This window comes from Rhinoderma darwinii, chromosome 2, assembly GCF_050947455.1.
Source record: "Rhinoderma darwinii isolate aRhiDar2 chromosome 2, aRhiDar2.hap1, whole genome shotgun sequence".
Classification (NCBI taxonomy): domain Eukaryota; kingdom Metazoa; phylum Chordata; class Amphibia; order Anura; family Rhinodermatidae; genus Rhinoderma; species Rhinoderma darwinii.
In genome coordinates, this window is record NC_134688.1 from 209,464,167 (window position 1) to 209,490,636 (window position 26,470).

The 26,470-nt window shown below is 46.6% G+C and overlaps 1 protein-coding gene across 1 annotated transcript in view; it reads left to right on the forward strand.

Moving 5' to 3' along the window:
• Positions 1-26,470, forward strand: part of ZPLD1 (zona pellucida like domain containing 1) — a 133,793-nt gene that overhangs the window by 71,435 nt on the left and 35,888 nt on the right. Inside the window, exons 3-4 of the mRNA XM_075850363.1 lie at positions 12,198-12,379; positions 25,401-25,473. Of these exons, the coding sequence (XP_075706478.1) occupies positions 12,198-12,379; positions 25,401-25,473 (255 nt within the window). The remainder of the gene's footprint in view (positions 1-12,197; positions 12,380-25,400; positions 25,474-26,470) is intronic.

The following is a 26,470-nucleotide window of genomic DNA, read 5'->3' on the forward strand; positions in this document are numbered from 1 at the left end:
CATACTCTGGAGAAATTGCTTTAGAAATGTTAGGGTGCTTTTTCCTCCTTTATCCTTTGTGAAATTGAAAAAATGCAACATTTTAGTGGCAATAATGTTGATATTCTGTAATGATGGGGGTAGGGAAATGGACAAGTGAGCCCTAATCTACCCGCCACTCTGTCCCTGCCTACCTGCAACGACGCGCCCTAGGCGACGGGGTACAACTGGGCGGCGGTCCCTACGCTCAGGAAGTGCACGAGACAAACAGACAAGGGTACACAAAGCTAAGGGAAATGGGGCAGTTGCCCACGGCAACATCGTGAGCAACAAGAGTGGTGAACGAGCCGAGTCAAACCAGGAGTGCACGAGGTACCAAACGCAGAGCTGGAGAGTAGTCAGTAAGCCAGGGACAGTATGGAGCAGGTACAAATAGTAGAAGCTGTAGCTGGGCCAGGAAACAACACGAGAAGAATCACAAGCAAAGGAGGAACAGGAAAGGCAGGTATAAATAGACAGAGGGCGGGAGCTAGCTCCGTCTGGCCAGGCTGCGATAGGCTCTCCCACTCCTAAGCCTGCCATCCTGAGTGGTGGAAGATGGAGTCAGTCTCAGAGACATAGACTCAGGTGTAGACTGATTACCTATGGGCGTGTACACAGAAGTTGTGCCTGGCAGATCCTTTACAGTACCCCCCCTTTTATGAGGGGCCACCGGACCCTTTCTAAGTGGACCTGGTTTATTGAGGAAACGAAGGTGGAACTTCCTGACCAATACCCCAGCTTGAACATCCCGGGCGGGTACCCAAGTCCTCTCCTCAGGCCCGTATCCTCTCCAATGGACCAGGTACTGGAGGGAGCCTTGGACCATCTTGCTGTCCACAATCTTGGCCACCTCGAATTCCACCCCCTCAGGGGTGAAAACGGGAACCGGAGGTTTCCTCGAGGGAGCCAAAGACGGGGAGCAGCGTTTAAGGAGGGAGGCATGAAACACGTTGTGTATTCGAAAAGATGGGGGCAACTCCAGTCGGAAGGAGACAAGATTGAGGACTTCAATGACCTTATACGGCCCAATAAACCGGGGAGCAAACTTCTTGGACGGGACCTTAAGGCGCAAGTTCCTAGACGATAACCACACCAGATCCCCGACCATAAACAAGGGGTTAGCAGAACGTCTTCTATCAGCCTGAGTTTTTTATACGCTCTGGGACGCCTCTAGGTTCTTCTGAACCTGGGCCCAGACTGTGCACAGTTCCCGATGAACGACCTCTACCTCGGGATTGTTGGAACTACCAGGTGAAACGGAGGAGAACCGTGGATTAAACCCAAAATTACAGGAAAAGGGGGAGACCCTTGACAAGTTACTGACCCGGTTATTAAGGGAAAATTCGGCGAGGGGAATGAATGAGACCCAATCATATTGACTGTCAGAGATAAAACACCTTAAATATTGTTCTAGAGATTGATTAGTCCTCTCAGTTTGGCCATTAGTTTCAGGATGGAAGGCAGAGGAGAAGGACAGATCAATCTCCAACTTTTTACAGAAGGCTCTCCAAAACAATGAAACAAATTGTACCCCTCTGTCCGAAACAATATTGACAGGGACCCCATGGAGACGCAGGATGTGTTTGACAAACAAGTTAGCTAATGTCTTGGCAATGGGTAGTTTCTTTAGGGGCACAAAGTGGCACATCTTACTGAAGCGGTCTACTACAACCCACACCACCGACTTGCCTTGAAATAGAGGCAAATAAATCCATGGAGATATGGGTCCAAGGTCTCTGGGGAATGGGTAAAGAACGTAGTAAGCCCGCTGGTCGGAACCTGGGAGTCTTGTACCTAGCACAAACCTCACAAGTGGTGATGTAGGCCTTAACGTCTTTAGGCAACCCAGGCCACCAATAGTTTCTGGCAATGAGGTGTTTGGTACCCAGGATGCCTGGATGACCAGATAGTGCGGAGTCATGATTTTCCCTAAGTACCCTTAGCCGGAATTGCAGGGGAACAAACAGCTTGTCCTCAGGAAGGTTCCCGGGAGCTGAACCTTGATCAGCCGCAAATTCAGAGACTAAATCAGAATCAATAGAAGAAATTATTATACCAGGAGGCAAAATACAAGCAGGATCTTCCTCCGAAGGAGGGCTGGCCATGAAGCTACGCGACAGTGCATCGGCCTTAATATTTTTAGACCCAGCCCTATAGGTAACCAAAAAGTTGAATCTGGTAAAAAATAGCGCCCATCGAGCTTGTCTCGGGTTTAGCCTCTAGGAAAACCAGATTCTTGTGGTTGGTAAGGAACGTTACCTGGTGCCTAGCCCCCTCCAGGAAGTGGCGCCACTCTTCAAATGCCCATTTAATGGCTAAGAGTTCGCGGTTGCCAATATCATAGTTACTCTCAGTGGGCGAAAACTTCCTGGAGAAGTAGGCACAGGGACGGAGATGGGTGAGGGACCTGGTACCCTGGGACAAGACAGCCCCCACTCCCACCTCGGATGCGTCAACTTCCACAATAAATGGCTCCATTTGGTTGGGCTGAACCAGCACCGGGGCAGAGATAAAGCACTTCTTAAGGACCTCAAAAGCCTGGACAGCCTCAGGAGGCCAGTGGAGGAGATCAGCACCTTTGCGAGTGAGGTCCGTAAGAGGCTTAGCGATGACCGAGACGTTAGCAATAAATCTCCTGTAATAATTAGCGAACCCCAAAAACACTGCAACGCCTTCAGGGAGGCAGGTTGGACCCATTCCGCCACAGCCTGGACCTTGGCGGGGTCCATGCGGAATTCATGAGGAGTGAGGATTTGACCCAAAAATGGTATCTCCTGCACCCCAAACACACATTTTTCGGTCTTCGCAAACAGTTTGTTTTCTTGAAGGACCTGGAGCACCTTCCTGACATGCTCAATGTGGGAGGACCAGTCCTTGGAAAACACCAGTATGTCATCAAGGTACACTACAAGAAATACCCCCAGGTAATCTCTTAAAATCTCATTTATGAAATTCTGGAAGACCTCAGGAGCATTACACAACCCAAAGGGCCCAAAGGGCACAACCCAAAGGGTATTCGAAATGACCTTCGGGCGTGTTAAACGCAGTCTTCCACTCATCCCCCTCTTTGATGCGGATAAGGTTATACGCCCCCCGTAGATAAAACTTAGAGAACCATTGGGCCCCCTGAACCTGATTAAAGAGATCAGGAATCAAAGGAAGGGGATACTGGTTCCTTACAGTGACCTTATTCAAGTTATGTTAGTCAATGCATGGCCTAAGACCACCATCCTTCTTCCCTACGAAGAAGAAGCCAGCACCTACCGGAGAAGTAGAGGGGCGAATATAACCCTTGGCCAGGAATTCCTGGATATACTCTCTCATGGCTTCACGTTCGGGACAAGAAAGATTAAATATCCTACCCTTAGGGAGCTTAGCTCCTGGTATCAATTCGATAGCGCAATCGTATTCTCTATGAGGAGGTAACACTTCGGAGGCCTCCTTAGAGAAAACATCAGCGAAGTCCTGAACAAACTCAGGTAACGTGTTCACCTCCTCAGGGGGAGAAATAGAATTAACAGAAAAACATGACGTCAAGCATTCATTACCCCATTTGGACCTCCCCGATGATCACTTAGGCGCGGAAGTTTTCCGGCCGCTTATTCTTACGCCTAGGGCAGGTGTTCACTTGATGCTTGTCATCCCCACAATAGAAGCAGAGACCATTCTTCCTGCGGAACTCTCTACGTTGTCGGGGGGACACGGAGGCCCCGAGTTGCATAGGTACCTCCGAGTCTTCCGTGGAAGAGCGAAGCAATGGGACCTCGGGAGGCATCATGGGGGAGTCAGAGGGGAAAACACAAAAACGTTCAAGTTGTCGTTCCCTGAGACGTCGGTCAAGTCGTACCGCTAAAGCCATAACCTGGTCTAGGGAGTCAGAAGAGGGATAGCTAACTAGCAGGTCTTTCAGGGTGTTCGACAGACCCAACCTAAACTGGCACCTTAAGGCAGGGTCATTCCACCGAGAAGCTACGCACCACTTCCTAAAATCAGAACAATACTCCTCAACAGGTCTCTTACCCTGACGTAAGGTCACCAGCTGACTCTCGGCAAAGGCAGTCCTGTCAGTCTCGTCATAAATGAGTCCGAGAGCAGAAAAGAAACGATCAACGGAGGAAAGTTCAGGGGTGTCAGGAGCCAAGGAGAAGGCCCACTCTTGGGGCCCTTCCTGGAGCCGGGACATAATTATACCCACCCGCTGGCTCTCAGAACCTGAGGAGTGAGGCTTTAAGCGAAAGTAAAGCCTACAACTCTCCCGAAAGCAAAGAAAAGTCCTCCGGCCCAGCCCTTCTGATCCTTGCCTGAGCGTTGTTAGTCTTTCCCTGTCTGTCTCGCAAATGGTCCCTTAGTGTCTCCTGTTCCAGCTGTTACCCGTGCCCTGTTACCGTTCCTGTATTCCGCATTGTTCCTGTGCCTACCCGTGTTCAAGTGTCATCTGCCACGTCAAGTGCCATCTGCCACGTCAAGTGCCATCTGCCACGTCAAGTGCCATCTGCCACGTCAAGTGCTATCTGCTCACCGGATACTGCCCGCCACGTCTGGCGCCACTTTCCGCACCTGCCTCCATCCGTGCTGAAGCCACAGTCACCGTCCGGACTATTTCAGGTACCTAAGCATTACTGTCTGCTATCTTACTTTCACATAGACTGTGACCTGGTCAGCTGCCTCCCTGCTACGGTGGAGCGGCCTAGTGGGTCCACAAACCCAGTGTCCGTGACAGTACGCTCAGGCCATGGAACCCGCTGGCCAGCCCAAGACCCCAGTACAGAAGATTCAGACAGAGATGCATGACCTACGCACTCGTCAGGATCAACTCCTTGAGGTGGTGAATTCTATTCTGGTCCGCCTGGATCTACTCGCCGTTCCACCCCCGGTTCTTCCTCCAGAAGCTGTTGCCGTGCCACTGCCTGTTGCTCCCCCTGTTTGTTCCGGATCCTCAGTTCCTCTGCCTCTTCCTCCTCGCTATGACGGTGACCCAAGAGAATGCAGAGGATTTCTCAATCAATGCACGGTGCATTTTAGGCTACGGCCTCATCTCTTCCCCTCCGAGGAGGCTAAAGTAGCGTTCATTATCTCCCTCCTCACTGGCAAGGCCCTCGCATGGGCAAACCCAATCTTGGAGCAACAAGGACCTGTATCCGCGGACCTAGCCTTGTTCCTGCAGTCCTTTCGTGCCATGTTGGAGGAGCCGGGTCGAACATCCTCTGCCGCAGCCACTCTGTTGACCCTCAAGCAAGAAGGCTCCACAGTAGGGGAGTATGCGATCTCCTTCCGTACCCTAGCAGCCGAGCTGGCATGGAACAATGAGGCACTGGGTGCGACCTTCTGGCAGGGACTGTCCTCTCACATCAAGGACAAACTGGCAGCCCGCGACCTTCCTTCTACCTTGGATGCCCTCATCCTGTTAGCCACCCGGGTTGATATGAGAATCTGGGAGCGCTCTCAAGAGGTTCGTCAGGAGAGCCGGGCCCACAGACCAGCACCCCCTGCCCAGAGACCACAATTGTCCACTCCTAGTGCGCTACCTGAGGAACCCATGCAGGTAGACAGAGTCCGGTTATCTGAACAGGAGAAGCAGCGCAGACGCTCCTCTGGACTTTGCATGTATTTGCGGCCTCAAGGGTCATTTTGTGCGTCAATGCCCACAGAAACAGGGAAACTCCAGTACCTAGGGTTGGTTGGAGAGGCAACTCTAGGTGGAACGTCTCCAAACGTTAAAACCTCTTCCAAATTATCGATACCTGTGGCCATCGTCACCGGACAGACCTCACATCCTTCCTCCGCCTATCTTGACTCTGGAGCGGCTGCTAATTTTATCCACCAAGATCTAGTGGATCGGTTTCAACTACCCACAGTTCGTCTGGAGAGACCCCTGGCGGTTGCCTCTGTGAATGGTCTACCGCTGCCTGATCCAATCATGCTCATCACTGAGCCGGTGACATTACGGGTCGGAGCTCTTCACTCAGAACAGATCTCCTTCCTGGTCCTACCCAAGGCTATCAATCCTATCCTGCTGGGTCTGCCATTGTTCCATCTACACGCCCCAACACTCGACTGGAGTTCTGGAGAAGTTCTTCAATGGGGTTCCAGATGCCATAGCCATTGCCTGTCACAAGTCCGTCCTGTTTTGCCCCCTCTGCCTCAGTCACTCTCCGATCTACCTTCTCAGTATGCCAGTTTTGCGGATGTCTTCTGCAAACGAGAGGCTGAGACGTTGCCTCCACATCGGAGTTATGACTGTCCCATTGAACTGGTTCCCAATGCTTCTCTTCCCCGTGGACGAGTATATCCTCTCTCCTTGCCAGAGACGTTATCAATGTAAGCCTATATCAAGGAGAACTTCGAGAGGGGTTTTATTAGAAAATCTTCCTCCCCGACAGGGGCAAGATTCTTCTTCGTTAAAAAGAAAGATGGATCTCTCCGACCCTGCATTGACTACCGTGGTCTCAATCAGATCACGGTCAAGAACAAATACCCGTTGCCACTAATTTCCGAGCTGTTTGATCGCATACGAGGAGCCAACATTTTTTCCAAGCTAGATCTGCGGGGGGCCTATAATCTAATCCGGATTCGCCGGGGTGACGAATGGAAGACGGCATTTAACACCCGCGATGGGCACTACGAATACCGAGTGATGCCCTTCGGACTGTGTAATGCTCCCGCAGTATTTCAGGAGTTCATTAATGACATCTTCCGAGATCTCCTCTATACGTGTGTTGTAGTTTATCTAGATGATATTCTAATCTTCTCCCCAGATCTGATGACCCATCGGAGGCACGTTCGTCAAGTTCTTCTGCGACTAAGAGAGAATTGCTTGTATTCCAAGTTAGAGAAATGCACATTTGAAAAGAGGTCTCTGTCCTTCCTGGGCTATGTCACCTCGGATCAAGGCCTTAAGATGGGCCCTGAGAAGTTAAAGTCTGTCCTGGAATGGCCACGTCCTCAAGGCCTAAGGGCCATACAGCGGTTCCTGGGTTTCGCCAATTTCTACCGGCAGTTTATTCCGAACTTTTCTTCTCTGACGGTTCCCATCTCTACCCTTACCAAGAAGGGTGTGAACGCCAAGGTGTGGACTCCGGAGGCAGAGTCCGCATTCATTAGCCTCAAGAAAGCCTTCACTTCAGCTTCGATCCTCCATCACCCTCACATATCTTGGCAGTTCTCACTGGAAGTGGACGCTTCCTCTGTTGGTGCAGGCGCACTTCTGTTCCAGAGGAGCTCCAAAGGAAAGGCAGTAGTGTGTGGCTACTACTCAAGACTGTTTTCCTCTGCTGAGCGCAATTATTCCATTGGAGATCGGGAGCTACTGGCTATCAAATTGGCCATGGAGGAGTGGAGACATCTTCTGGAGGGCGCTGCTCACCCCATCCTGATCTTCACCGACCACAAGAATCTCACTTACCTTCAGTCCGCTCAAAGACTGAATCCTCGTCAAGCCAGGTGGTCACTGTTCTTCACCCATTTCCAATTTCTGCTCCACTACCGTCCCGCGGACAAGAACGTGAGGGCCGATGCCCTGTCCAGATCATTCGAAACGGAAGACACGGTGCAGTCCCTTCAGACGATCATAGACCCATCCTGCGTTGTCACCGCCAATCCTCTGCAGCTTAGAAATATCCCTCCAGGGAGAACTTTTGTTCGGTTGGCTGACAGAAAAAGAATTCTCTGCTGGGGACACAGTTCTAAACTGGCTGGGCACGCTGGTGTCCGTAAAACCCAAGACCTGGTCGCTCGTCACTTCTGGTGGCCCACGCTACCTAAGGATGTTCTGGACTTTGTCTCTGCTTGCACGGTGTGTGCCTCTAATAAAGTGACTCACTCCAAGGCTGCCGGCCTGCTTCAACCCCTGCCTGTACCCAGTGCCACCTGGCAGCACATCGCTATGGACTTCGTCACGGACCTTCCTCTCTCAGCAGGATGCAACACCATCTGGGTGGTGGTGGACCGGTTCTCTAAGATGGCACATTTTATCCCGCTAACCGGCCTACCCTCTGCTCCTCGACTGGCAAGCTTCTTCATTCAGCACATCTTCCACTTGCATGGCTTGCCTCTTCACATTGCGTCCGACCGGGGGGTTCAGTTTACCTCCAAGTTCTGGAGAGCCCTCTGTAAACTCCTGGATGTGAGTTTGCACTTTTCCTCTGCCTATCACCCCCAGTCCAATGGACAAGTTGAGAGGATCAACCAGATCATGGAAAATTACCTCTGCCACTTCATCTCTTCACAGCACGATAACTGGGTACAGCTTCTACCATGGGCGGAGTTTTCATATAATAACCACACAAGTGAGTCCACCACCTCCACTCCGTTTCACATCGTGTACAGTCAACATCCCAGAGTTCCTCTTCCAGTGTCGACTTCATCTCAGGTACCCGCTGCTGACTCTGCATATGGAGACTTCCTGCAAATCTGGCAAAAGACCCGGTCCTCTATTTTGCAGGCGGTAGATCGCATGAAGCGTAAGGCAGATACCAAAAGAAGAGAGCCGCCTCAGTATCTTCCTGGGACTAAAGTCTGGCTGTCCTCTCGAAACATTTGCTTGAGGGTGCCTTCATACAAGTTTGCTCCCAGGTTTCCTATAAGCTGCGGCTGCCCCCTACCCTCAGAATCCCTAACTCCTTCCATGTGTCCCTCCTGAAACCAGTGGTCCTGAACCGCTATAGCAAGACCTCAAGTTCCACAGTTGCTTCCAGCGGTCCTTCTGATGTATTCGAGGTAAAGGAGATCCTGGACCGCAAGAGGGTAGGAGGAAGGACTTTCTATCTGGTGGACTGGAGAGGGTTTGGTCCTGAGGAGAGGTCCTGGGAGCCAGAAGAGAACCTCAGTGCTCCTGCTCTTATTAAAAAGTTCCTCTCTCACTCTGGCCCCAAGAAGAGGGGGTGTAAGAGGGGGGATACTGTAGCGCCCATGGCCGCGGGCCGTCGGGTTCACTCACCTCCCAACGTCCGCAGCCATGGATCTGTGAGCGCTGGCCTCCGTCTCCCTCCTAGGAGATGCCAGCGCTCACTTCCGCTCCGTCCGGCCGGGTCCCGTAGGGTGCGCGCGCACGCTCGCACCCGCTCTTAAAGGGCCAGGGCGCGCACATGAAAACCATGATCATTAACCCACGTGATTCCCTGCCCTATAAGAATGCCCCAGCCCTTCTGATCCTTGCCTGAGCATTGTTAGTCTTTCCCTGTCTGTCTCGCAAATGGTCCCTTAGTGTCTCCCGTTCCACCTGTTACCCGTGCCCTGTTACCGTTCCTGTATTCCGCATTGTTCCTGTGCCTACCCGTGTTTAAGTGTCATCTGCCACGTCAAGTGCCATCTGCCACGTCAAGTGCCATCTGCCACGTCAAGTGCTGTCTGCCACGTCAAGTGTCGTCTGCCACGTCAAGTGCCGTCTGCCACGTCAAGTGCCATCTGCCACGTCAAGTGCTATCTGCTCATCGGATACTGCCCGCCACGTCTGGCGCCACTTTCCACACCTGCCTCCATCCGTGCTAAAGCCGAAGTCACCGTCCGGACTATTTCAGGTACCTAAGCATTACTGTCTGCTATCTTACTTTCACATAGACTGTGACCTGGTCAGCTGCCTCCCCGCTACGGCGGAGCGGCCTAGTGGGTCCACAAACCCAGTGCCCGTGACAAGGATTAAATAGTAGAAGCTGTAGCTGGGCCAGGAAAACACACGAGAAGAATCACAAGCAAAGAAGGAACAGGAAAGGCAGGTATAAATAGACAGAGGGCAGGAGCTAGCTCCGTCTGGCCAGGCTGCGATAGGCTCTCCCACTCCTAAGCCTGCCATCCTGAGTGGTGGAAGATGGACAGTCTCAGAGACATAGACTCAGGTGCAGACTGATTACCTATGGGCGTGTACACAGAAGTTGTGCCTGGCAGATCCTTTACATATTCATTTTCACGGCAGAATTCTAATAAATTCTGCAAAAGACCTGTGGGGTCAAAATGCTCGCTATACCCCTAGATAGAGTCCTTAAGTGGTGTAGTTTCCCAAATACAGTCACTTTTGGGGGGTTTCCGCTGTTTTGGTCCCTCGGGGGCTTTGAAAATGCGACATGACACCCGAAAACCATTTCAGCTAAATGTGAGCTCCAAAAGCCAAATAGCGCTCCTTCCCTTCTAAGCCCCACTGTGGGTCCAAACAGCAGTTTATTGCCACATATGGCATATTTCCGTAATTGGGAGAAATTGTTTTACAAATGTTGGGGTGCTTTTTCTCCTTAATTCCTTCCAAAAATTAAAAATGTCTAAGTTTTTCAGAAAAAAGTTGATTTTTACCTTTACAGACTAATTCCAATGAATTCAGCAAAACAACTGTGGGGTTAAAATGTTAACTTTACCCCTATAAAAATTCCTTGAGGGGTGTAGTTTCCAAAATGGGGTCACTTTTGGGGGGTTTCCACTATTTTGGTGCCTCCAATACATTGCAAACGTGACACGCACTGAAAACTATTCCAGCAAAATCAGAAATCCAAATGGTGCTTCTTCTCTTCTGAGCCCTGCTGTGGGTCCAAACAGTAGTTTATTACCACCTATGGGGTATTGCTATAATCGGGAGAAATTTCTTTACATATCTTGGGGTGTTTTTCCTCCTTTATTCTTGTAAAAATTAAAAAAAATTACGTTTTTTCAGAAAAAAAGTAGATTTTCATCTTCACATACTAATTCAAATAAATTTAGCAAAAAAACTTTGGGTCAAAATGCTAAGTACATCCCAAGATAAATTCCTTGAGGGGTGTAGTTTGCTAAATGGGGTCACTTTTGGGGGTTTCCACTGTTTTGGCACCACAAGACCTCTTCAAACCTGACATGGTGTAAAGGATCTGCCAGACACAGCTTCTGTGTCGACGCCTGTGGTTAATCAGTCTGCACCTGCTTTTAAGTCTGATAGAGTGACTCGATCTGCTACCACTCAGGCTGGTAGGCTCAGGAGTGGGAAAACCTATCACAGCCTGGCCAGACGGTTCTAGCTCCCGCCCTCGGTCTATTTATACCTTCATTTCCTGCTTGTCTCTGCCTGTGATTCTTTCCTATTTCCTGGCTCTGCTGCTCCTGCTATCATTATTGACCTTGCTTCATTTTGACCCTGGCTTTACTGACTACACTACTGCTCTGCGTTTGGTACCTCATACACTCCTGGTTTGACTTGGCTCGTTCACTACTCTTGTTGCTCACGGTCTTGCCGTAGGCAACTGCCCCATTTCCCTTAGCTTCTGTGTACCCTTGTCTGTTTGTCTGTCGTGCACATATTGAGCGTAGGGACCGTCGCCCAGTTGTACGCCGTCGCCTAGGACGGGCCGTGCAAGTAGGCAGGGACTGAGTGGCGGGTAGATTAGGGCTCACCTGTCTGTCTTCCTACCCCGTCATTACACATGGTGCCTAAAATATATTCTAAAAAAAGGATGCCCCAAAATCCTCTAGGTGCTCCTTTGCTTCTGAGGTCGGTGTTTCAGTCCAGTAGCACACTAGGGCCACATGTGGGATATGTAAACTAGTAACTATTTTGTGTGGTATTACTATCTGTCTTACGAGTAGATACATTTAAATTCAGAAAAATGCAAATTTTTGCACATTTTCTCCAAATCTTGGCGTTTTTTTACAAATAAATATTGAATTTATCGACCAAATTTGTCACTAGAAAACAGTCACAGAATCGCTTGGATAGGTAAAAACATTCCGAAGTTATTACCACATAAAGTGACACATGTCAGATTTGAAAAATCGGCTTCGTCATGAAGGCCAAAACAGGCTCAGTCTTGAAGGAGTTAATCACGCAAGATTTTCTTCCTTGAGTCAATAGTTACACTCCCTACCTTGATCCTCACTCACTTTTTTTGAAATGTTACACTGCACAAATATTCTAAGTAGTGCCAAAATAGCATCAACATATACTTCGTCTGTGACATATGCAATATCATGTGAAGTAAAAACGCATTCCTACGAATCCATCTGACTGCAAAAGTGATTAAAACTAGCATCAACATACAGTTTGTCTGTGACGCATGCAAAATCATGAAATATAAGAATGTATTCCTATGGATCCATCCTGTGTGTGAATGCTGTGCAACTTTAAACCAATGCAATATTGTCTTCAGGACGAGAACTAATAGTTTTACAGAACTTTGTCAATTATTTCAAAATACTTTTCTATTCTCTTTGCGGTAACTCGCTAATAGGTGTCTACTGTACCTGGACTCAATGCTTATGGGAATGTATCGATGGTACAAATAGGAAATATTTCAGGATATATAGACACCCCAGACCCTCCGACAATCATTAGCTATTTGCCTGGACTATTATACAAGTTTAGCTGCAGTTATCCATTGGAGTATTTGGTCAACAACACCCAGCTTGCTTCGTAAGTATACATTTTAAATCGATAAAAACTTGTTACAATGTTTATTACATTATCTGGAAAACAACACACATTTCCATCAAGACATTTGTCTTTAGAATAACAAAGTATAATGTCTCTATGATTATGAGAACAATGATAACATGATGGTGATATGAAGCAAGATATAAATTGTATTTTACTTGTATTCATTTTGTTTCCTGTTCGTCCTACCGCAGCACTTACACAGGGGTTAAAGTCTATTGACTGTCGGATAGAAGAGACAGGGTTAATAGGCAGTATATGCAAAAAAAAATTAAACAAATAAGCACTCAGCCTTGCCCCACAAAGCTGCCAGAGACCAGAATGAAGATGCATTTTATTTGTCTCTTGCTGTGGATAGAAGACCAAAGACAAAGACCTTCAGTGTTATTCCAGGCCCTCTATACAGAGAGTGTTCTCTGTCCTTTAGGCCTAGGATACGGGGTTGAATGTACTATACTCCCCTGATGTTGTATACAGGTGATACCTGTCCCTCAGCACCGGACCACAGCCATTCTGAAGTCCAGTATATGACTCCTGGACGCCTTTGAGATGTATCTATGAAGGTTATATACCCTCTGATACCAGGGGACCCAAGTTACCTGCGCCTCCTGTCCGACATTGGGTGCACCAACATGGCCGCTGCTCTAGTTTCCTTGAAAGGTATTTCAGTTTGGCCACTGTACTGGTGTTGGTAGTTTGGTGTATGCCCCTCCCTTCTCAAAAATGTCCGCTGCACAGCTGTTTCCTGTTCCTGGCTTTATGTGCGCATGACTGGGATCTTGTTTTTTGCTGTTTTTAAAGTCCGGTTATGCAGATGTGATCCTGTTCGCTGTCTGGGCAGCAGGATCCCTTGCAATTTAAATGTGCCTGCATAGTGTTATTTCCTCCTCTGTGCAATACCCTCCTTTATTAAATCTGTATTTCCTTATCTTTCAGATGGCCCCTTCTTAATGCAGGAAGAAGTGAAGGAAGTATAGGCACAACATACTATATGAAGCAATGGTGTTTGCGGCTTCAGTGTTTCTGACAAAGCACATGGGTTTATTACATTGTCAGCTGTGTGAGACCTTTTAGTTAGCTCCCAGGCTCCAGGAAGTGAGCAAGAGCGCCCCCTCCTGTCCTAGCTGATACATCTAATGATGATGTCAGATCTGAGAATAAATTGCCATCAGATTCTGATAAGTCATAGAATGGCTCCCCTGATAACATCCACTTAGTCAAAAAAGAGAAAATTCCTGTCTTGATTAAGGCTGTAAAAAACAAGCAAACAAAAAAAAGTTATTTTCTTAATTGAGGCAAACTGGAGGAAAGAATAATTTCTGCTCGCTTCTTTTTTCCCATCATCCCTCCTGGGCACTGAACTGGAGGCAATGCTAAAATATTAAATGAAGACAAAGATGTGTCTTTCTCCTCATCCCCCAGGAGATTAAATTGTAATTGTGATCCCTTTGTGGCTAAAGGGAAAGATCACCTGGCCCAAAATTTCTAACAAAAGACAGAAGCGTTACAGATACAACTGAGATCAGAACTTCAAGACCAAGAAGTCCTCTACCAGAAAAGTCAGGGCCAATGATCCCAGGCTACTGGATCCACCTATAGGGGGCAGACTCCAGGCCTTTGCAACTCAGTGGTCCAAAACTTCATCAGAAGCCTGTGTCCACTCAACAATCCAGCGGGGGTACGTCCTGGAGTTAAAAACTCGTCCATGGGATTTGTTCCTGTTAATAAAAATAATAACTCCAATGTCCTTTGCCTCTTACAGGAATTTATACTACAAAAAAAAAAGGGCTTTGGATGAAATTCCACCACTAGGAAGAGGCCAGGGAGATAACTCTCCTATATTCGCTGTTCACAAAGCTGGAGGAAGATGGCGGTTGGTCATAGGAATGACATATTTGAACAAATTTGTCAAACACAAATTGAAGATGATAAACATCCAATCGGTGACCAAAATCCTTCAGGCCAACTATATGATGGCTAATATCTATCTCATGGATACGTACCCACGTATTCCAGTTCTCGAGGCTCACGGGAAGTTCCTCCGCATTACTGTTCTTATTCAGGGTCAAATTCTTCATTTCCAATTCTCCTACCTACCCTTCAGGACTGCCTCTGCCCGAAGGGTTTTTACGAAGGTGGCTGAGGTATTTTAACGGCCGTGGTCGCGGACCGCCGCCTTCTCTCACCTCCCGGCGGCATACCTCTGACTTCCTGCCGACATCTCCCTCCCTAGAGACACCAGCACACGGGGCCGTACTGATCTGCAGTGTCCTCTAGGGCTTAAAGGGCAAGCACGCGCACATTTAAAAGTTCCCTGATCAATCCCCAGATCACCCTGGACTATAAAAAGGGGCTCTGCCCTTCCACTTCTTGGATGACCATTGTTGTTGTCTACCCATGTTCATATAGCAAATGTTCCCTTAGTTTCATCCTGTTCCCAGTGTTCCTGTATCCTGTAACTGTGTTTGTTCCTGAGCTGAAGTCTACTGTTGGAGTCATCATCTGCCATGTCCAGTGTCATCTGCCACGCCAGGCATCATCTGTTCAACGAATCATCTGTGCCAAAGAGTCTGTTACACCTCGTGTCTGTCTGGACTCTTACAGGTACTCTTTTGCTAAGACTTTTGCAAAGACTGTTGTTTGGCCAACTGCCACTTCGCTATGGTGGAGCGGCCTAGTGGGTCCACATACCCCAGGATCTAGGGGAATGAATGGAAATGTCCTTATCCTCCAACCGCAAAGAAATGAGAGCAGTCAAGTTAACCCTGTTTCATTTCCAGCAACTCCTACACCAGCAGCCTGTCCAGATCCAGTCTCACAACCTTCCAACTGTGTTCTATCTGAAAAAAACAGGGAGGTACCAGAAGTGCTTCTATGATACAGGAATGTGGTCAAATTATGGAATTGGCATGAAACAACCTCATGTTTATTTCAGCCATGCACATCAGATGGGACCTCAACACCATAGAGGACTGGTTAAGCTGATATTCCTTACGTCTGGGGTAGTGGAACCTAAGTCAGTAGGTTTTCCTACAGATCACAGCCAGAATAGGAAATCCTCAGCTGGATGTCATGGCATCCAAATCCAACACCAAGACCATCAACTTTTTCTCTGTTTACAAGAAAGTCCATCCTGTTGCCATAGATGGCCTACCCATATTCTGGGAGAGGACCTTAATTTATGTGTTTCCTCCGTTAATTCCTCTTGTCCTGATGAAGATTCGGGACAAAAGGAAGCCATAATTTCCCATTGGTCCAGTAGGGTATGATTTCCAATCAGGTTTGCTTAATCAAGAGGTAGATCATGGTAGCAACAATCACACAAGAATCTACTGTTCCAACAATGGTCCTGCATCCCAATATCAGATACCTGCACCTGACAGCCTGAAGGCTCCTTAAAGAGGCTCTGTCACCACATTATAAGTGTCCTATCTCCTACATAAGGAGATGGGCGCTATAATGTAGGTGACAGTAATGCTCTTTATTTAAAAAAACAATCTATTTTCACAACGTTAGGAGCAATTTTGGTTTATGCTAATGAGTTTCTTAATGCCCAAGTGGGCGTATTTTTACTTTCGACCAAGTGGGCGTTGTACAGAGGAGTGTATGACGCTGACCAATTGGCATCATGCACTCCTCTCCATTCATTTAGACAGCAGAATCGCGTTCTTATTAGAACATGATCTGCAGCCACATACACAGCGATTCTGCTTGATTAACGTTAATCCAGTGTCCTGATAATGAATACACATGACCATCAAGCCTGGACGTCATGTGTATTCAGTAAGTAAATTTTCCAAATTCTGGATTTAATTTGGATAATTGTAATGGCGGGGTAGGGAGACAGATAGGTGAGCCCTAATCTACCCACCACTCAGTCCCTGCCTACTTGCAACGGCCCATCCTAAGCGACGGCGTACAACTGGGCGATGGTCCCTACGCTCACTAAGTGCACGACAGACAAACAGACAAGGGTAACAGAAGCTAAGGGAAATGGGGCTGTGGCCCACGGCAACCCCGTGAGCAACAAGACTAGTGAACGAGCCGAGTCAAACCAGGAGTGGACGAGGTACAAATCACAGAGCAGGAGAATAGTCAGTCAATATGAAGCAGAAGACAAGTAATAAGCAGCAGCAGCAGGGCCAGGAAACAGACTGAAAGAATCACAGGCAAAGGAGGAGCAGGAAGTGAAGGTAAAAATAGACAGAGGGTGGGAGCTAGCTCCGTCTGGCCAGGCTGTGATAGGCTCTCCCACTCCTCAGCCTCCCAGGCTGATTGGTGGAAGAAGGGGTCACTCGACTAGACTTAGGAGCAGGTGCAGAGTGAGTAACCACGGGTGTCGACACAGAAGCTGTGTCAGGCAGATCCTTTACAGTACCCCTCCTTTTATAAGGGGCCACTGGACCCTTTCTAGGTGGACCTGGCTTATAGGGGAACCGAAGATGGAACCTCCTGAGCAATACTGCAGCGTGAACATCCCGGGCGGGTACCCAATTCCTCTCCTCAGGCCCGCATCCTTTCCAATGGACCAGGTACTGGAGAGAGCCCTGGACCATCCTGCTGTCCACAATCTTGGCCACCTCGAATTCTACCCCTTCAGGGGTGAGAACAGGGACCGGAGGTTTCCTCGAGGGAGCCAAGGATGGGGAGCAGCGTTTCAGGAGGGAGGCATGAAACACGTCGTGTATTCGAAAAGACGGGGGTAACTCCAGTCGGAAGGAGACAGGGTTAAGGAATTCAATGACCTTGTACGGCCCTATATACCTGGGAGCAAATTTTTTGGATGGGACTTTAAGACGGAAATTTCTTGAAGACAGCCACACCAGATCCCTGACCGCAAACAAGGGGTTAGCAGAACGTCTTGTATCTGCCTGGGTCTTTTGTATGCTCTGGAACACCTCAAGGTTCTTCTGAACCTGGGCCCAGACTGTGCACAGTTCCCAATGAATGAAATCTACCTCAGGATTGTTGGAACCACCAGGTGAAACGGAGGAGAACCGTGGATTAAACCCAAAAATTACAGAAAAAGGGGGAGACCCCTGACGAGTTACTGACCCGGTTATTAAAGGAAAATTCAGCGAGGAAAATGAAGGAGACCCAATCATATTGACAGTCAGAGATAAAACACCTTAAATATTGTTCTAGAGACTGATTAGTCCTTTCAGTTTGGCCATTAGTTTCAGGATGGAAGGCCGAGGAGAAGGACAGATCAATCTCCAACTTTTTACAGAAGGCTCTCCAAAACAATGAAACAAATTGTACCCCTCTGTCAGAAACAATATTGACAGGAACCGCCATGGAGACGAAGGATGTGTTTGATAAACAAGGTAGCTAATGTCTTAGCATTGGGTAGTTTCTTGAGGGGCACAAAGTGGCACATCTTACTGAAGCGGTCTACTACCACCCATACCACCGACTTGCCTTGAGATGGAGGCAGATCGGTAATAAAATACATGGAGATATGGGTCCAAGGTCTCTGGGGAATGGGCAAAGAAAATAGTAAGCCCGCTGGTCGGGAACTGGGAGTCTTGGACCTAGCACAAATTCGACAAGCGGCGACGTATGCCTTAACGTCTTTAAGCAGCTCAGGCCACCAATAGTCTCTGGCAATGAGGTGCTTGGTACCCAGGATGCCTGGATGGCCAGATAGTGCAGAGTCATGATTTTCCCTGAGTACCCTTAGCCGGAATTGCAGGGGAACAAACAGCTTGTTCTCAGGAAGGTTCCCGGGAGCTGAACCTTGATCAGCCACAATTTCGGAGACTAAGTCAGAATCAACAGAGGAAATTATTATACCTGGGGGCAAAACACAAGCAGGATCTTCCTCCGAAGGAGGGCTGGCCATGAAGCTACGCGACAGTGCATCAGCCTTAATATTTTTAGACCCACCCTTATAGGTGACCAAAAAGTTGAATCTAGTAAAAAATAACGCCCATCGAGCTTGTCTCGGGTTTAGCCTCTGGGCAGATTCTAGGAAAACCAGATTCTTGTGGTCGGTAAGGACCGTAACCTGGTGCCTAGCCCCCTCCAGTGAGTGGCGCCACTCTTCAAATGCCCATTTAATGGCTAAGAGTTTGCGGTTGCCAATGTCGTAGTTACTCTCAGTGGGTGAGAACTTCTTGGAGAAGTAGGCACAGGGACGGAGATGGGTGAGGGACCTGGTACCCTGGGACAAGACAGCACCCACTCCCACCGGCGTCAACCTCCACGATAAATGGCTCCATTTGGTTAGGCTGAATCAGCACTGGGGCCGAGATAGAGCACTTCTTAAGGATCTCAAAAGCCTGGACCGCCTCTGGAGGCCAATGGAGGAGATCAGCACCTTTGCGAGTGAGATCCGTAAGAGGCTTAGCGATGACCGAGAAGTTAGCAATAAATCTCCTGTAATAATTAGCAAACCCCAGGAAGCACTGTAACGCCTTCAGGGAGGCAGGTTGGACCCATTCCGCCACAGCCTGAACCTTGGCAGGGTCCATGCGGAATTCATGAGGAGTGAGGATTTGACCCAAAAATGGTATCTCCTGCACCCCAAACACACATTTTTCAGTTTTAGCAAACAGTTTGTTTTCCTGAAGGGCCTGGAGCACCTTCCTGACATGCTCAATGTGGGAGGACCAGTCCTTGAAAAACACTAGAATGTCATCAAGGTACACTGCAAGAAATACCCCCAGGTAGTCTCTTAAAATCTCATTTATGAAATTCTGGAAGACCGCGGGAGCATTACACAACCCAAAGGGCATGGAGAGGTGTTCGAAATGACCTTCGGGTGTGTTAAACGCAGTCTTCCACTCATCCCCCTCTTTGATGCGGATAATGTTATAAGCCCCCCGTAGATCAAACTTAGAGAACCATTGGGCCCCCTGAACCTGATTGAAGAGATCAGGAATCAAAGGAAGGGGATACTAGTTCCTTACAGTGACTTTATTCAAATTTCGGTAATCAATGCACGGCCTAAGACCACCATCCTTTTTCCCTACGAAGAAGAAGCCAGCACCTACCGGCGAAGTAGAGGGGCGAATGTAACCCTTGGCCAGGCATTCCTGGATATACTCTCTCATGGCTTCACGTTAGGGACAAGAGAGATTAAATATCCTACCCTTAGGGAGCTTAGCTCCTGGTACCAAATCGATTGCGCAATCGTATTCTCTATAAGGAGGTAACGCTTCAGAGGCCTTTTTAGAAAAAACATCAGCGAAGTCCTGAATAAACTAGGTAGAGTATTCACCTCCTCAGGGAGAGAAATAAAATTAACAGAAAACATTACGTCATGCATTCATTACCCCATTTGGTAAGATCCCCAGTATTCCAGTTAAACGTGGGATTATGCAACTGTAACCAGGGAAGGCCTAAAACCAAATCGGACGATAATCCCTACATAACCAGTACAGAGCACTGCTCCAAATGCATGGAGCCAACAAGGAGTTCAAAAACAGGGGTATGCTGCGTAAAATAACCATTAGCAAGTGGAGTGGAGTCGATACCCACTACCGGAACAGGTTTAGGCAAATCAATCAATGGCATAGCTAGAGATATAGCAAATTCCACAGACATAATATTAGCAGAAGACCCTGAATCCACGAAGGCACTGCCGGTAGCCAACCTACCACCAAAAGAGACCTGAAAGGGAAGCAAGATCTTATTAGGTTTCATATTTACGGGAAATACCTGTGCGCCAAAGTGACCTCCCCGATGATCACTTAGGCGCGGAAGTTCTTCCGGCTGCTTATTCTTACGCCTAGGAGAGTTGTTCACTTGATGCTTGTCCTCCCCACAGTAGAAGCAGAGACCATTCTTCCTGCGGAAGTCTCTACGTTGTTGGGGAGACACGGAGGCCCCGAGTTGCATTGGTTCATCCGAGTTTTCCGTGGAAGACTGAAGCAACGGAACTTCGGGAGCCATCATGGGGGAGCTAGAGGAGAAGGCACAACAACGTTCAAGTCGTCGTTCCCTGAGACGTCGGTCAAGTCGTACCGCTAAAGCCATAACCTGATCTAGAGAGTCTGAAGAGGGGTAGCTAACTAACAGGTCCTTCAGCGCGTTCGACAGACCCAATCTAAACTGGCACCTCAAGGCAGGGTCATTCTACCAAGAAGCTACACACCACTTCCTAAAGTCCGAACAGAACTCCTCAACGTTTCTCTTACCCTGACGTAAGGTCACCAGCTGACTCTCGGCAAAGGCAGTCTTGTCAGTCTCGTCATATATGAGCCCGAGAGCAGAAAAAAAAAGGTCAACAGAGGAAAGTACAGGGGCGTCGGGAGCCAAGGAGAAGGCCCATTCTTGAGGCCCGTCCTGGAGCCTGGACATAATTATACCCACTCGCTGGCTCTCGGAACCTGAGGAGTGGGGCTTTAGTCGGAAATAGAGCCTACAACTCTCCCGAAAGGAGAAAAAAGTCTTCCGGTCCCCTGAGAACCGGTCAGGCAACTTGAGGTGGGGTTCAAGAGGTGAGGTGGGGGGCACTACCAGGGTAGCATCTTGCTGGTTGCCGCTCTGAGCCAGGGCTTGGACCTGTAGGGAGAGGCCCTGCATTTGCTGAGCCAGGGTCTCAAGGGGGTCCATAGTTGTGACAGGGACCAGGGTAGAAAAGGTATATGGGCCTGTGATTATGTAATGGCGGGGTAGGGAGACAGACAGGTGAGCCCTAATCTACCCACCACTCAGTCCCTGCCTACTTGCAACGGCCCGTCCTAAGCGACGCGTACAACTGGGCGATGGTCCCTACTCTCACTAAGTGCACAACAGACAAACACACAAGGGTAACAGAAGCTAAGGCAAATGGGGCTGTGGCCCACGGCAACCCCGTGAGCAACAAGAGTAGTGAACGAGCCGAGTTAAACCAGGAGTGGATGAGGTACAAAACGCAGAGCAGGAGAATAGTGAACGAGCCGAGTCAAACCAGGAATGGACGAGGTACAAATCGCAGAGCAGGAGAATAGTCAGTCAAGCCAGGGTCAATATGAAGCAGATGACAAGTAATAAGCAGCAGCAGCAGGGCCAGGAAACAGACTGAAAGAATCACAGGCAAAGGAGGATCAGGAAGTGAAGGTATAAATAGACAGAGGGCGGGAGCTAGCTCCGTCTGGCCAGGCTGTGATAGGCTCTCCCACACCTCAGCCTCCCAGGCTGTATGGTGGAAGAAGGGGTCACTCGACCAGACTTAGGAGCAGGTGCAGAGTGAGTAACCATGGGCGTCGACACAGAAGCTGTGTCAGGCAGATCCTTTACAATAATTGTGAGAGTTCTACATATTTTACTGAAGAAGACCATCTTAAAAATAAAAAATTATAGTTGTTTTTTTTCAATCTCAACTAATTCAAAAATTCTGGTTAATTATCAATACAATAACAACAAGGTATCATTATTAGTCCTCTTTTTCATTCATAATTTGAATCATCACAAATCTGTTTCCTTCTTGAATGTAGTGTCTTTTTTAATGGTTCTAGACTGTGCCTTATCACCATGGCTCAAATGTGACATACGGTACGAGTCATATTTAGAGTTGCGCTAATGTTGAACTGCTTGATGTAGTTATTTTTCGTATGTTATCAGTATTATGAATGTGTTAAACCATTGTTTCCCATTCCAATCCTCAATGAACCCCAAGAGGTTATGCCTTGAGGATTTCCCATAAAGAAATCTCATGTTATATTTATTGGTTTTTGGTATTCAGTATTTAATTGGTATTGTTTTTTTTTGTTTTTTTTTTGTAATTAAATCACTATTAAGGAAATCCTCAATACATGAGCTATTGGGAGAATTTAGAGGATTGGACTGGTAAGCACTTTGTTATACTATTAGTGTTGCATTTTAATCATTCATTGTTTCAATTTGTTAATCTATTTTTTTTTTGTTTATATTGTTTTTTTTGAGTTATTATAAAAATACTATAACTATGAATCCTCATTGGTCGAAATATATTTACATCTGTTTTCATTGAGATAATGTCTCTATTTCTTAAACAAAGGAAACTATATGTTTGACAGATATTAACTGACAAGCTGGTGCATGTTACAGTTGGATTTTGATGCTTTGTGCTCCACTAGTATGGAGCTGTACATGTTTTCCGATACAGGCTACAGTCGTGGTGCAGAATATACAGAGATTGTGTTACTTAGAAGCAATGCTTCTTGGGGAGAATACCTCTAAACATATAAAGTCCAATGGAGAATGACACAATTTATTTTCTGTTGGATTCTTATGGAATATGACAGAGAAGACCACTAAGTATTCCTCTGTATGAAATTCGTAAGGCCCCATAAACGTGTCGGTGCTGTATTACAGCCGTAATACGGTCATGTGCATGAGACCAATACAATAATTTTGCTTTGCATGAAGATTGGTCGCAGCACCACACATTACTTGCACTACTATACAGTGCCCACCCAAATTTCCGGAACACCCTCATAACTTTTGAACGAGTCGAGGTAGAGGGTTGAAATTTGGTGGGATTTAATGGGGTCATAAAATCTACCAGTTAATGCCCAAAAAAACACCCCCACCCCCTAGGTCAGCAAAATATTAAATCTCATTTGAAATCTCTTTTCAATACAAAAACAATGCTGCAAACAATTTTGAGATAGGATTTTTTTGTTGTTGAGATATTTAAGGTTAAAGTTATTATCTTCATTATTGGCTACCGTCGGTGTTAGCATTACCCAAAATGTATCGCGCGGAGGTGGCACGGTCGGATTTACATCTCATCGGGTTGCTAGATTAACTTTTGCCTCTCACTTTTGTGTTTGTGTGTGTGTGCTCGCGCGTGGACCCCGGGGTTCGTCATTCCCCCGGTATTTAACGACTCCAAACCCTCTCTGCGCTGTGTGTGTGTTGGTGTATGTTGTCCGGCCAACCAAAGTAAGGACCGAGGACATGTATTATGTATATTAGTACAAACATAACAATTACTGTATTAAATCAAATGTTCGAACTGCTGTCCTTTAACAACTTGACAGTGTCCTAAGCGAAGGTAAAATGTGTCGATAACGTTATTTATAACATCTGGTGTAATTGAATTCGAAATGTTCACTAGTCTTTCTCGCAGCTTGTCTAAGTTTGCGATCCTAGTCTCATAGACTTTACTTTTTAAATACCCCCAGTAAAAAAAAGTCGAATGGGGTGTGATCTGGTGATCTCAGTGGCCATTCTATCGGGCCTCTTCTACCAATCAATTGATCAGGAAAATTATCGTTCAGAAGATTTCGAGCTCCTAGAAAAAAATGAGCCAGAGCTCCATCCTGCTGATACCAAACATTACGGAAAGCTTCTCCAGCAATATTTTGAATAACCGATATCACTTGGTTTCTTAGCAAATTGCAGTAATTTTCTGTATTTATGTTTCCTTCAATGAAAAACGTTCCTACAATATGATTGAGCAATATTCCGGCCCAAGCGATAACTTTCTGAGGATACTGGGTATGACTGTCTCTCATTCAATGTGGATTTTCGTCTGCCCAATACCTGCCCACACACATTTAGGATTTTACCCGCATGGTACATTTTGGGTAATGCTAACACCGGCGGTAGCCGATAATGAAGATGATAGCTTTAAAGTTACATATCTCAGCGAAAAAAAATCCTATCTCAAAATCGATTGCGGCATTTTTTTTCGTATTGAAAAGAGCTTTCAAATGACCCACCATGCCAGTTAAGACTTTGCTGATACCCCGCCCACCCCACCGCCCCCAAGGGGGTGGGGGTGTTTTTTTTTGCGTGAACTTGTAGATTTTATGACCCCTTTGAATCCCACCAAATTTCAAACCTCCACCTCGAGCCGTTCAAAAGTTATGAGGGTGTTCCGGAACTTTTGGTGGTCACTGTATAGTGCTGAGATTATTTATCACTGACCACTTTGCCTCTGTTCACCCCCCCCCCCCCGCAGTGAGGAGCACCTGAAAGGAGCGGCAGTCAATCATGCACCCTGCTGCTTCATTATATGTCTATGGGGCTGATGGAAACAGCCGAGTACAGTCCCATACAAATTGCAGTGAGGCAATCTACTGATTGTGGGGGTCCGAGTGGGGCCCCCAGCGATCATACATTCATCACCTACCATATTGACAGGTGATAAATGCCTATCTTAACACAACCCCTTTAAACATAATATCCACATATTTAAAGTGGTTGTCCCACAAACAAAAGTACTTTTTAAACAATACATCATGGAAAATTCCACAATTTAATGGGGAATCTCTTCAAGACAGTTATGATGTGGACGTTAACATGAGCAATAATTTGGATCATACAATGTCTCTGTAAGAACAGTGAAAGAAATCAGAACAGAAATTGGACCTAGCAGTAGTACAACGTCAGGCTTTGGGCCTGTGAATTCAAGCACTAATAAGATTTTTAAAAACTGGTCTCTTATTTGTCCTGTGCACTAAACTGCCTTTTATAATTTAGTAAAATTTTTTGGTAGTTTACTTTTAATGGCTTTTACTGTCAACATCACTCATTGTGACGAAGCTGTTAGTAACCAGAAATTCAGGAGCTATTAATGTCTTAACATTTCTCCTCTGTTGAGCATCTAATAGACTTTGTTACAAATTACTTGTGGCTTAAAGAAATGTGCAAAATAATTTTCAATATGCAGAGCTCTTTTGTCTCGCAATCTTTCACTGCATCCCAGGGAAAATTGCAAAAATATCTCATTGTCCAATCACTAATTTAATAAATTTGCAGCCACATTACCATCTGAAATCATAGCGTGTGACTCACGATCGTCAAATCCCATTGTGTGTGTTGACATGTTAATTTCAGTCTACCAATCGTGACGTCCAGACCATTTTTTCAGTGACAATTTTATTTGATCTTTTAATACACTTTAGTTATACATTAAACTGGTTATGTTGTTTTGACAGAAAATACACAGAAGCCAAAATAAAGGTCTATTGAATATGTAAACAGAGACTTTTTTTTTTAGACTAAATAGTAAAAATAATGTTGATCAGTGCAACCAAAAGGATTTTAATGGAGTATAATTTTAAATTTATCAATGCAGATCTTCAGCTGCTATTTCTGTAAGAGATGGGAATGGAACATTCATCAGCACATTGAATTTACTTCTCTATAACGTAAGTGGAAACAAAATGTTTACTTGTTTTATCTATTGGATTTTGTAATCTCTACCTGCAATGTTCCATCACAAAATAAAACATCTTGCATGCCATTTAAATTGACTGCAGAGAATGGGTCTGAAATATAGCTATATTGTCCAGCAAAAAAAAATAAATCTTATATGTCCTTAGTGACATATAAGATTGAGGCTATGGCTGAAAGAACTACAAGATTACATATTTTACATGACAGATTATGACATTATCTCATCATGATATCACATTTAACTGCCCAAACCAACTTTTGGAAGGTACTGATCTTGCAGGGATCCTGCTGGTAGGGAGTCTACACGACGTACAGTGAAGGAAATAAGTATTTGATCCCTTGCTGATTTTGTAAGTTTGCCCACTGTCAAAGACATGAACAGTCTAGAATTTTTAGGCTAGGTTAATTTTACCAGTGAGAGATAGATTATATTTAAAAAAAAAACAGAAAATCACATTGTCAAAATTATATATATTTATTTGCATTGTGCACAGAGAAATAAGTATTTGATCCCTTTGGCAAACAAGACTTAATACTTGGTGGCAAAACCCTTGTTGGCAAGCACAGCAGTCAGACGTTTTTTGTAGTTGATGATGAGGTTTGCACACATGTTAGAGGGAATTTTGGCCCACTCCTCTTTGCAGATCATCTGTAAATCATTAAGATTTCGAGGCTGTCACTTGGCAACTCGGATCTTCAGCTCCCTCCATAAGTTTTTGATGGGATTAAGGTCTGGAGACTGGCTAGGCCACTCCATGACCTTAATGTGCTTCTTTTTGAGCCACTCCTTTGTTGCCTTGGTTGTATGTTTTGGGTCATTGTCGTGCTGAAAGACCCAGCCACGAGCCATTTTTAATGTCCTGGTGGAGGAAAGGAGGTTGTCACTCAGGATTTGACGGTACATGGCTCCATCCATTCTCCCATTGATGCGGTGAAGTAGTCCTGTGCCCTTAGCAGAGAAACACCCCC